This window comes from Conger conger, chromosome 8, assembly GCF_963514075.1.
Source record: "Conger conger chromosome 8, fConCon1.1, whole genome shotgun sequence".
NCBI classification, from domain to species: domain Eukaryota; kingdom Metazoa; phylum Chordata; class Actinopteri; order Anguilliformes; family Congridae; genus Conger; species Conger conger.
The window spans coordinates 41,491,226-41,504,320 of record NC_083767.1 but is presented as its reverse complement, the minus strand read 5'-3'; the positions used below and the strand labels follow the sequence as shown (position 1 = coordinate 41,504,320).

General features: G+C 43.3%; 1 protein-coding gene across 1 annotated transcript in view; it reads right to left on the bottom strand.

Annotated features, from left to right (window-relative positions):
* The window catches only part of shank3a (SH3 and multiple ankyrin repeat domains 3a), a 262,588-nt gene that overhangs the window by 126,865 nt on the left and 122,628 nt on the right, over nt 1-13,095 (bottom strand). Inside the window, exons 9-11 of the mRNA XM_061251833.1 lie at nt 12,400-12,477; nt 7,455-7,521; nt 1,845-2,163 (exon numbers count right to left, since the gene is read on the bottom strand). Of these exons, the coding sequence (XP_061107817.1) occupies nt 1,845-2,163; nt 7,455-7,521; nt 12,400-12,477 (464 nt within the window). The remainder of the gene's footprint in view (nt 1-1,844; nt 2,164-7,454; nt 7,522-12,399; nt 12,478-13,095) is intronic.

Below are 13,095 nucleotides of genomic sequence, written 5' to 3'. Positions count from 1 at the left end.
GACAGAGGTAGGAAATTTCACCTCTTCGCAGAGATGCATCGCACACTTACATTATTGATGAATGATTTAGTGAAAATTATTCTGTCATTCGCAGACTACACATACTCCTTCTGTTATGTTATGTTATGCTGTTATGTTATACTATGCTATGTTATGTTGTGTCTTATTGCGTATGGTATTGCACACTTACAGTTTTACTGAACGATTTAGTGAGAATTAGTCTCTCACTCACAGACAAAAATGTGCCTATATAATGTCTATTTGGTTTACTGAGCACAGAGGGTGGTAAGCAGCGAGAGAGAGAGGGCGGTGGCTCTTTTTGGGGGTCAGAGCTCTTGGCCCCTGATCCTGGAACAGCAGCAGCAGCAATACTGACGCAGAAGGAGAGGAGCCAACTCAACAGCTTTGCCTCGTACAACTCCCAGTCCCTACCCAGTCCTGCCCAGACAGACACTACATCCAGTACATGCCGCTCCTTCAGACCTCATGGGGGACACGGTGTCAGTTATAAATCAGGAAAAGAAGATGAACCTCATACTCTAGTCTGAAACTTCAGGTTCTCTCTGTTCCTCACATTCAGCTTCACACCCACTCACTGCTCGAGTAGCAAATCTTCCATTTACTTTTCCACAACGGTGCGCCGTGGCATACCGGATGAGGTGTACTTAATTGAATGAATTAACACTTGAGTGACTCACTCACAAGTTACTAGCTGGCCTACTTGGCTAAATAATATTATGCTGTTATGCTAGTTCGCTAACAAGCTGGAACATAGTAGTTTAACTAGAATGTAAATATAACAAATAAAAATAACTTTTCCCAGTATAGGCAAAACAGTATTGTGTTTTGCGTGTCTCCAGCGATCATAGCAATATACGGAGGCACTTTCATATTATGTCACTTTCAGCAGCCAAGAAACCCTACTAAGTATTCGGTACACATCCACCAGTTTCTGATTACATTAGACAATAACACATAAAAAAGACTGGTTCCAATTCAACAGGCAAAAAAGCGGAGAGACTAGTAATGAAGACAGAGAAAGGGGTGAAATTAGGCAGAGAAAAACAAGGTTGACAACTTAGCACCAAACTAGAATGGAAAACAGAGGATGATAATAATGACTAAACGCAGAAAGTAGCAATTAATGGAGACTAGACCTGACGTGGGAAAAGCAGTGGTTGAAACAGTCTAGACTAGGAGTGGAAGACACAGAGGAAGACAAAGATTAAAAGGGGTAAAACGGTGAATAACAGACTGAAAGAGCAAAGAGCAGAGGACTGCAAGACTAATGAGAAAGAAGCAGAGCGTGAGAAAGACTTGATGGGTGAAAGGAAGGGAACGACAGTGGGAGAAAGGGAGGAGGAGATGAGGAGGAGGCTCGGAGAGAGTAGGCCAAGCAAACTAAGCATTAGGTACACTTTAGAGGTAGGAAAATGTGAGAATTGCTGGGCTAAATGGCCTATAATCATCATTATTATGCTATGCAATGTTATGCTATGTTATGCTACGTTATGCTGTGCTATGTTATGCTGTCCTGTGTTATCCTATGCTATGCTATGTTATGCTATGTTATGCTGTACTGTGTAATGCTATGCTATGTTATTTTATGCTATGCTATGTTATCCTATGCGGCGCTGTGCTACGCTATGCTACAATATACTATGCTATGCCATGGTATGCTATGTTAGCCTATGCCATGCTACGCCATGCTGTGCTATGCTATGTTATGTCATGCTACAGTACGTCATGTTGTGCTATGTCACGCTATGTTACGCTATGTAATGCTATGCTACGCAACTCAAAGTTATGCTACGTTACAGTACGTTATATATTCGGTTCCCCACCTGAGCCTCCCGCGGGCGTGCCTCCTCAGGCTGAGCTTGTCGGCCTCCTCCTGGACGCGGTGCAGCGACGGCGAGCGGGAGTGGGAGCTGCGGGAGCTGCCGGTGCTCTGGAGGCTGCTGTCGGCTCCCTCCCCGGGGGGCTGGCCGGCCAGCTGGGGCAGGCTGCGCAGGGAGGGCACGGGGGAGTGCGAGTGGGCGCGGCCCTCCGCGTTGAGGTTGTTGTCGCTGGCCGAGCGGAGCAGCGAGCGGGGAGACGTCAGGGTGCCGCTGCCCATCACCCGCCGACGGTTGGTGTAGGAGGGGGTCTCCCGGAAAGGCACTGCGACGGGAACACAGGGACACGGGGGGCGTCGGTCCCGGGCCGGAGCAGGGTTCGGTCACTTTAAACCTTTTAATATTGGCACCCAACTGAGAAATGTAGTACCGTTCAGGGCCCGCCAAAGAGACTAGCGTAGCAAAAGGACAACAGATTCATTCCAGGACCCATTTTAAACCCCTTATGGACCCGAGGCGACCTGCACATTACATCTCCCTTAACAGACAGATGCGACGCCAGCGTAGCAGTATGCCATATGCCATATTGCCATATGACGTTGACATATGAGCGTTTTTCAAGACAGTTGAAATGCAATGTGATTCCTCAGCCTTTCTATGAGTTTTCTATAGGGTGCCTTGGTCCATAATGGGTTATTAATACACTCCCATGACCCATTTTGGGTCCCCAAGCATAGTTTAAGAAACACTGGTATAAAATGAGCCTGTGGCTATACCCTGGCTGTCACTATGGGCCTTCCACACCTCCTGGTCCTGGTTTGAAAGAATGGATTTAGGAATTACACCCACTCTTGGAAATTGAAAGCAAAAACAGTATGTCGTTTTAATAAAAAATATTTTCTTGGCAAATGTAGAGAAGAATGGACACAATGTGTTACATACACACCTACAGGAGTGTTCATTTTCACACAGAAGCAACAGAACTGCAAGCGGCACTGGGGTTGAGAGATTAAAAGGTTAGAGTTCACCCAAATATATGGGTTGCCATAAGCAACCAGGTCAAAGGTCAGAAGAAGAATTACAAGGTGGCGCTGAAGTGGCAGAATAACTTGGTGCTTGAAAGGCTTTTTCCAGGCGAATACATGAGGCTGTTTTCACAGCTCAAGTAGCCAACTGGAAATAAAAGAATAAAAATGTCATAACAAGCTTTGTGTGAAATGTCAGAAGTCGCCGCTGAAAGTTAACCTCAACCTTTTCCGCAAGCTGCGATGACAGGGGGGAAAAGGTCTCTCAGATTAGGAAGTGCACACTCTATTTCATATTCCCACACTTCAAAAACAAGATCTGTCAGATCGTTTAATCCCAAAAGGGTATGAATGAAAACCGCCGGGAAAAGAGACTCAGTCAGAGGGTGATGCACGGCTTTCGCCACTAGGTGGAGCTCTTCTCCCTGTTCTTAGCGAGCGGAGAGGAAGTCTGGCGTGTCTAACTGAAGGGATGATGCAGTAGGATCAGACACATTAGTGTCTAGTCACTCCGCATTTGATTGGCAGGTCAGTCTGTATCTCTGAGGTTCGCTGTGTAACCGGTGCAAGCAGCAAAGAAACAGCCTCAGTGTTCTCGTGACAGTAATGCTAGTGTTGGCTGCTAAAAATTTAAGCAGTGGATGTCACAGTCTCTGTAATAATAGTAACAGTGGGAGTAGTTTTGATGGGTAAAAAATAAGCTGTGGTATTAAGAGCGGCGGTACTGATGATATAGCGGTGGTATTTTTAACAGCAGTAGTAGGAGTTGTAGGGAAGACGAGCAGCAGTAATACAGCAATACAACTGTGGTAGTGCCGATAGAAGATTCTAGCAGCAGAAGATTTAGCAATAGTAGTATATAGAGGTGATAGAGATGATACAGGTACTAGGTACTGGCTAAACAAGGTGGCCAAAAATCCTTACGCTACATATAGCTGGGCTATTTCGTCCCATTGGAGAGTTTTTTCTTGCCACTGAGTATTTTTCTTTCCTTTTTTTACCTCAGTTGCTTGCTTTTTGAGGTCTGGTCTTTTGCTCGATTTGTCTGCAGTTTCCTGTAAAGCGTCTTTGTGCCAGCATCTCTGTAAAAGGTACTAAACACACTGAATTGAACTGAAATGAATAACATGGCCATGAAATGCTGTGGTGGCCATTAAACCACTGGGTGACTGAATGAGGATAGAGTCATTTTTATCATGGCAGACATCTCTCTCAGCAGGTAAGAAATGCTGCAATTTGGGATGAAGGCCATCGCTCAGAATCATTACACAGCGATTAGCATTGACCTTGTCTTGTAATGTGATGAGTGTGCCATACTTCAGCCAACCCAGGAAAGTGCCCCCAGGTCATTACAGAACTGAACTGCCAAAAACCCTTCACTGTGGGAGACAACAGTGTCGGCTTCTTGGTGTGATCGGTGCGCTTTTCTGCTCGGTGACAGATGACTACTCCGACCATGTAACACATTCCATACGTATATAAGTATTTGCAATAGTATTTAATGTCATAAAACTTAGCATTACATCAATAGGATTGCAATAGCCGTACATCTGTACCGTTCTGAATAACTATAACTCAACCTCCTACAATCCCACAGAACTGTGTGTTCTTCGGGCCCTCTCGGCCCGAACGCTTCAGTCAGACTGTATTTGTCAGCCTGTGGCAGAGAAGAGGGCAGTATTGCTGAAACTGAGTTCTGAGGTCAGGTGTTAAAATGTCACACTCTGACAAGTGGAACCCTCAAAATGTCAGATGCTCAAGTTTCACTGATGCTGCTGAAAGATAACGGGACACCAGGCTGGCTGACATTTCCGATTTTGCAGTAATGGAGTAGAAATCTCCTACTGTACTGGATTGAATTAAATTACTGCACAGCCACACTCCTCATTGCAGCTGTCCATACACAAGATACAGGCTGTTCCCAAGACATGGCACCGCCAATGTCAAGTTGCTTACGAGGCTGAAACCGGTAATTCAGAGACCTGAAAATAACTCCCTGGAGGCTCCTCTCGTTCAAAGGCACTGAGGTCTCCTCCTGCAGCCCTGTATTAGCCATAATTACACGCAGCTAGGTCCGTGCAACATTTTTATTCATGCACTTTTGCATGCTGGGATGTTATTTGCTTAATGGATGAGCAAACACACGCCCAGGTGTTGTGTGTATTAGCCATGTTAGGCATAATTATAGGCAACATTTCTATGTATGTTGCTCTGCATGCTGGGATGTTATTTGCTGAATAGATGGAATACATAATGTACATATTATTGCAATATGAATAAATATACATTGATGATGGTTACTTGATATTAGTAAATGGGCTGTTGATTAATATGCGGCTGCATGTAGGAATGCCTTGTTAATTAATTGCTGTAGCAGCACAATTCCACAAAGATCAAAGTGTTCTTGAATTTTCAAGAAGAGAAAATAAGTCTTGAGCAAGCTTAAGGTTTCAGTTTTCCTTGACCTGACAATGCATCTGTACAAGGATCAGGTTCCAGTGTTAGATGAAAAGTTTGTACATGCAATTTAATTTTGTCAAGGTTTTAGGCCAAGGGTTATTTTACAGGATATGAGCAATTAATAGAAAATGCTGAATGGAACACTGAAACAATTTGAATGAAACTGTGTTTGCCTTCCAGTCTGAATACTTTTACTTACATTTACTGGAATACGTTTAGTAGACAACACTTTTTTAATTTGAGAAACCAAATATTCGTTTTTGCAGGGCAGACCTGATTTTTAAAACAAGATCTAATTTTGCACACACTACCTTGAGCAGAGCATTATTTTGGCAGTTAATTAGTCTGGTCTCAGAAAAAACAGTCATTTCGTAAAAACAGAAGTAATGACATTATAACTGCTACATTTCTAAGCAGTAGGTCTATATCAGCATTGCCAAAACCTCTTCCTGGAGATCTACCATCCTATAGATTCCCATCCTAATTTAGCACACCCAGTTGTACTAAATTGTAGGTCACCAAGATCCATAGCTGTTGGATGCTTTGTTCAGGTTGGAACAGGAACAGGCTTGGGCAGCCCAGGCCAACAGTACATGGATTTTGGTATTTATCTAGGAACTCAAACTTCATTCATTCATTCATTCATTATCCTAACCCGCTTATCCTGAACAGGGTCGCAGGGGGGCTAGAGCCTATCCCAGCATACATTGGGCGAAAGGCAGGACACCCTGGACAGAGCGCCAGTCCATCGCAGGGCACACACACCATTCACTCACACACTCATACCTACGGGCAATTTAGACTCTCCAATCAGCCTAACCTGCATGTCTTTGGACTGTGGGAATACACGCAAGACACGGGGAGAACATGCAAACTCCACACAGAGAGGCCCCGGCCAACAGGGATGCGAACCCAGGATCTCCTTGCTGTGAGGCGGCAGTGCTACCCACTGCACCATCCGTGCCGCCGGAACTCAAACTTGTATGTTCCAAATTGCTATGAACATAGCGCTCTGGAATCTACAACCATTAGTCATGCAGACATAGTAAGGTTGTCATGCTGGATGGTATAGGGCCTTCACCCACAGCATATCCCACAATTCTGTTCTCATCAGAATCCAGGAGCATCAACAACACCTATCAGAGATGGCTGTTTATCACAGCCATTTCTGTGTATCCTCGAACAGGATCATAATTAAAATCTCAGTCCAACCTAAAAAAAAAAATAATAATAATAAAAAAATCTCAGTGCAACCACATGCTCATTTTTTTAAAAACCATATTCTCTCGCATTTTGGGGGGATGGGAACTGCTAGTCATATGGGCAGCACCTGCGTGATGAATTAGACAGTGATGGCGAGAGTGAAAACATCTCGGTGCGGTGTTAATAAGGCTGAACCGTTGGGAAAGGGGCGCGGTGATGAGGCGGCGTAATCTAGCGGACGATCAGATGCAGAGGGAAGGCTTTTGTCAGCCTTCGACGGCTCTGTGACCCGCCGTTTTGCTGAAATCAGAAAAGATGAGCTGCCCCTCCCGGAGGGAAGGGGTGACGGGATGGCTGGAGTCAGACAGGCGCAGAGATGGCCCTGGTCCGGCTCCGCTCTGACAGGGGCGATCCGTCACCACGCCGCCATCGCGCCCCATTTCACTCACCGGCCGCAATGCGTTATGAGAACGGAAGACGCCCGGGCCTTTCGCTTCTCAAAGCACCGTTAACTCGGAAGGGTTTTTTTTTCTTGCTCGCTGAGATGACACCTGCAATCTGTGAGTGTGTATTTATACACGCCGGTAGATCTGTTTGACCAAACACTGACTACTGTAGAGACATTGCCAGATTCATATCTCTACACAATAGTGCGCTCCGCGTGTCATAATCTCAAGTGTCATAAAATACTATTATTCCGGTTTGGAAAAAAAAGGAAAAAGCCACTCTCTGTGACACAAGGACATTTTGCCAGCGAGCATTACACATTTGAAAGGTTCCAAAGCCCTCTTGGAAAACTGGCTACGACTAAAACCGTTTTTATTCGGCTCTAAAGCAAGAATGTTAATGTCTAATATAATATTTCCAGCCCAGCCACATGGTCCACCTCCCCCCAGTACATGTACACAGATGAACGCGCGTCTCTTACCAACGTCTGATGCTTTGTGAATCTTTATGATTTCCGCCAGATCAAAATTCCCAGCAATAATAGCCACCTGTATAAACAACAAGGAAAAGAGAAGGAGAAAAGTTACAGACTGCTCATTAAAACTGCACAGCACCCCATCCACAACCTCCTTCCATTTTCCATGATGGTATTCATGAATGAGCTGCACAATTAAGTTTGAAGGTTTCTAACTGCCATGGACATCCAGAATACGAAGACTATAATACTTAATACATACTAGATGACCATACAGTGTATAGAATGTATCATAATACCATAAGCATGTGATAGGGAAGTGTACGTGTACGCTGGTCATTTGTAAGAGATGTCACGGACTGTCATGCAGAAAACCAAGAAGCTCTTATCCCTGTTCAACTTACAGTGAGGTGAGGTGGGACTCACCAGCAGAATATTTACAGGAAGCTGTTCTTCATAATTCATCAGCATACTAAAATGGCAGCTTGTCAATGGCAGCCGAATATAAACTAGTGGGTTCCTTGCAGTGGCTCCACATGAATTTCACTGTACTTCCTATGTTTCCAGCATACCTCAACCTGGCAGGCTTGATTTAAGCTCCTCTATGCATCCAAGCCACTGAAATGTTCTGTCAGTCTCACACAAACATACTGCAGGAGGTATATCCGACAGCACAGAGGTATTTGGAAAGGCATGGAGTATGAAATCTGTACAATAACACTACGCCGCTTTGACATGCTGCTTTGCCACCCATGAATCTTTGGCTTAATCCTTTCAGAGCTTTAAAAAATATATAATAAAGATAGCCAGAAGCACACTCAGCTAAACTGAATAAGAAATGATAAAGAAAAATAACTAGGGTAATCTTAATAAGTGAATAATATTAACATATTATGTTCACAAAAAGGTTAAGGAGCGCAAAAATCATTGCTTAGCGGCTTATTTCCTTTCTTTAAGTTGTATTTAGACTGAATTGTGTTTGCCAGACTCAAAGGAATTCAGTTAAATTAAATATTCACTTCAGGCTGAGAGAGAATCACATGAACCGATCGTCCACAGAACGCCGTACACGTATGCAAGGAGGACATGTTAAATGCTAAACAATACCATTGATTAAATAATCAATCCCGGCTGAGAAGGCTTGTTAGATGTCCCCTAACCCAAACCAAGCCGCCACTTTCTGTCTACTTCTCACTCATTCACCTTCCCCACAGGGAGACTCAAACATCTCCTTTCAGTAACTATAAATAACGTCCAGTCGGAATGGCTGTCCTTCTAATGCACTGACAACGGCAGCTTCTCCTGGTCTTGTGTGTGTGTGTGTGTGTGTGTGTGTGTGTGGAGAGGGAGTAGGGAGCATTTATAGTTTGATGTGGGTATAGTTAAGGAACTTAATTAGACCACAAAAGCCATACCTCAAAGGAAAAGCTAAAACAAACATGTCCTTTCTGTAGTACTCTCAAGACACTGTACGGCTGGGATAGGCTCACTTACAAAAGGACAGCTGTGTTGTGATTTATCTGGATGGCTTTGTTCCTATTTTTGTGCATGCCTCTCTTTAACAGCGGTAATGAAAACCACAGTTGCTGCGTTGGTGTTGAACATGGACTGTTCAGCTGGTTATTTGGGCCACACAGGCTGCTCCAAGGACTGTATAATCCTTCTTTTGGGCTGAACTCAGACCTCTAGCCAATTACACTCATCAGCCAGCAGACCTGGGTCAAATACATAATTTGGATTTGGATTGTTTTGGATTCAAATATTTTTCTGTGCCCGTTTGATCTTGCCTGGAGCACCTGGCATTTTTTGAAGAGCATTTCATGATTTCCAATACACCAGACAAGCTTAGTAAAGTGCAGAAGATATTTAAATCCAAAACAATTACATATTTGACCTACTGTTTGTCTGTGTGCCAGATCACATGACCTGCAAAAAACTCTAACAAATTTCCATAGAAGGCCAAAAGAAGAGACCAAAAAATAAATATGTTTAAGCATCCTGAAGAAATATCTCGAGCCCAACAGTCACATACGGGCAACTGCACGGGGTTCCTCAGTATAAATCACTTTACAAGCTAAGTCCCTGAGCAAGAGGGTCAATTCATTTCCACACACTGGCTTTTCTTCATTAAAAAGCTGATTATACCAGCTGTTGGATGAATTCCATGTTTGGTCAGTTACTCTGCGATGTCAAGCTCCCCCACCCTCATGTAAAATCAAATTAACTTTGCTTCGCCCTAGAAGTCTGTGTCAACGTCAATTTCATGCAGAGGTCAACTCACAAACACTGCCAGAAAGTGCAAAGCAAGCCTGCATGAAGAAAATAAATTATTAAATCTGAGGACAACTGAATAATGGCTCCATATAGCTTCCAAAAATTTCTATAACTCGTACACAACAAACCCTCCAATAAATATAACAATGATCAGACAACACACGCCAGGCTTGCCAACTACATGGCCCCTGCAGTTTCACAGAAAATGCATCTTGGCAAAGATTCAACTCTGACCTCCTCAATTCGCACAGAGGGGAGTGAGGGACCGAGAGATTGGGGCTAACACCAGCACTCTGTTAGCAGCGTGATCAGTAATGACCACTGTCAGTCGGTGTTACTGTATCTGACACGGAGTAACCACACAGCTACACAGTAGTACTGATTCTCCAGTTTGGACCAAGCCAGGTGGCCTGCCTTGTGTTCATGGCCATGCTTAGACATCATGTCAGCTACCCATCCTGCGAGGGTAAACTGTCAACGGCAACCTGTAGCGTAGTGGTTAAGGTACATGACTGGGACCCACAAGATCGGTGGTTTGAATCCCGGTGTAGCCACAATAACATCCGCACAGCCGTTGGGCCTTTGAGCAAGGCCCTTAACCCAGCATTGCTCCAGGGGAGAATTGTCTCCTGCTTAGTCTAATCAATTGTATGTCACTCTGGATAGGAGTGTCTGCCAAATACCATTCATGTAAATGTAAATCTATTGCAACTGCAACTTTGGGCTTTATGTCAATTCCCCCTTGTGGAAGAGATTTTTATCTTAATGGGGTTTCCTTGGTTAAACAAACGTAAAAAAATGTTTCTTCTTGGGCAGATTCCGCCATTTGGAGTGACTGACATTTTTGCTTCAGAAATTGTCCAGATTAATATAGTTGGACACCTGAAGGCAGGTGTGCCCCCACTGGGATAGAAACCTGCACCCTTCTGGAGGCAGGCCCAAGCCAATCACAACTGTGCTGCATGAAAAATAAAACTGCATAAATGTACCTCCCCTGAGGCACATCACTATGCTTTATTGAACACTAATTAAATGTCACTGCCAGCCACATACTATCTCTCCAGCCTACTCTGTGAGCGTTAAACAGCCCAGAGAGGCTGAATGGACGTGAAGCATCCATCCTCTTCAGTTTTTCCTAAAAACAAATCCCAGCAGCAGTTCTGCATTGGCACATAACCCAGAACTTCAGGGGCATGACTGTGACCCGGAAGGTTGCAGGTTCAAGCCCTGGTGTAGCCATGATGAGATCTGTTGGGCCCTTGAGCAAGCCCTTAATCCTGCATTGCTCCAGAGGGCATTGTCCCCTGCTTAGGCTAATCAATTGTATGTCACTTTGGCTAAAAGGATCTCCTAAGTAAGAAATTAATTAATTAACTTTTAGCATTCTGGTGAGAAACGCAAATCAAGAGTCAAGGGCTCTTTGAATGTACATTGTGAATTATACTGCCAGTCTCTCTGGGGATCATAGGATGTGTTGCAATTCAAGTCAAGCATTTAAAATAAAAGCCACACTTTCAGTTTTCATAAATAATGAATAAAACAGCAATACACTAATTAAAGGGTGAAAAAGGTGACAAAAGAGGCTTGCATACAAATGAATGGCACGTATTTATTTGTTTTCTAAACAGCAAGGTCATGGATACACTATTCTTAATTCTGCAATGTGGCCAATGGGACCCAAGTGTTATAGCAGGGCATTACATGGTAATAACATATCTGTTTGTAATAGACAACAGTTGAAGTAATATTGAAATAGCTGTTTATGAAATACAAAATTGTGCAGTATGTGCTTGCTGCAACACTGCTGTATATGGTGCAATAATGTGACAACGTGTGGAGTATGTAAACACTAAAAAGGATATGCATGTGATTCATACAATAACACCTGACATTACACTTCCCCTACATTTAACACTGCTACTACTTTTAACCCAAAACCAACAAAGACAGGCAACTCAAGCCTAGACCTAAACACTGATCCATACAGTAATATCTGTACAAATGTCTGCTTTTACCGTAGTGTCTGTTCACAGGGGGGAAACGCTAATTTTGCATATATTGCAGAGTAACAACAGGTTTATTACATGTGTTTTCATGTAAGAGACCAATCTTCCCAGCTTATGAAGCACACATGGAATATGTGGTTTTGGTAGCTTTGTAAAGCTGAAAAAATTGGTAACATAACCAAAATTATTGTTGGATTCTCTCTTGTGCCCAGGACAGCTTCAGCTTCAGAGCTTATTACTACCTTCTGGGGAATAAAAATGACGCCATTCAACACCTCCGATTGAAACGCAATTCATTAATTTATGGCAAATTGCTTCATCCTCCTATAAACTTTTGATCTACTGTTTTAGTCGGTGACTCACACACCTTCCAAGCAAGATAAAACTGCACAAGTCAGGTGATTTGTTGCAGCTCGTGAATGTTGGGTTAGCTGCAACTCGCTGTACTAAAGCCAATCAGAGTTCTTATTAGACATAGGAGTAGCACCTCTATTTACCAGCCTTATATATTCAGAAATCCTATCTATTTTTGATAATGTCAACTTGAAGGGTCAGGTATTGCGTTTCAGTAAAAAATGATCCACCAGGGACGCCAAAGCCGCCACACCCGTGATGATCACGAGTGTGAAATTACCCAGAATTCAAAGTACAGAGGAGAAAGTGCTTCTTACCTGGAATGCCGTTTGGTTGTTGTAGTTCTTTATTTCCTTGTTCGCCCCTCGAAACAAAAGAACCCGGGCACAGCTATCCTGGAAGAGAGGCAGAGAGGAATTCCTTTACTGCAAAATCTAAGTCACAGCAGTGTAGAATTACGCTAGCTATGCAGTAGCGATCATTAATTAGCTACAGTAACTGAGAAATCTAGCATTACTATACCTATATATCTAGCTGCCACTAAGGCTAGGCTACCTTTTAGAGTTTCTGTATAATTACTGTAGTAACTGAGAAGATATTATGAGTAGTGGTAAACAGCCAGTGATCTTAACAAGCACTAACTTGCATAGCTTGTCAGTTCCACTTATTTGAAATAATGGCAATTAAATGTGATGTGACGTGTCAATTTTACTGGCATGCAAATATCATTATTGCATGCTATTTACATACATAATGTCAATAACCTGACAATTATTTCCACAGTGAAGCAGTTATCTGAATAACATTGGTCATTAAGGGTATTGACATTTAAAACAAAGACTAAGGAATTCCCTGATGTCCTGATGGAAGTCCCACTCAGGCCGACTAATCATCTCCATTACAATTAGTCTAATAATCCCTCTTTACACAACACAAATAATGTGTAGTGAACATTCTGCAGCAAAATGGCTGGTGGCCACACATTAATGATTACTGAGAATAGCTTCCCCCTT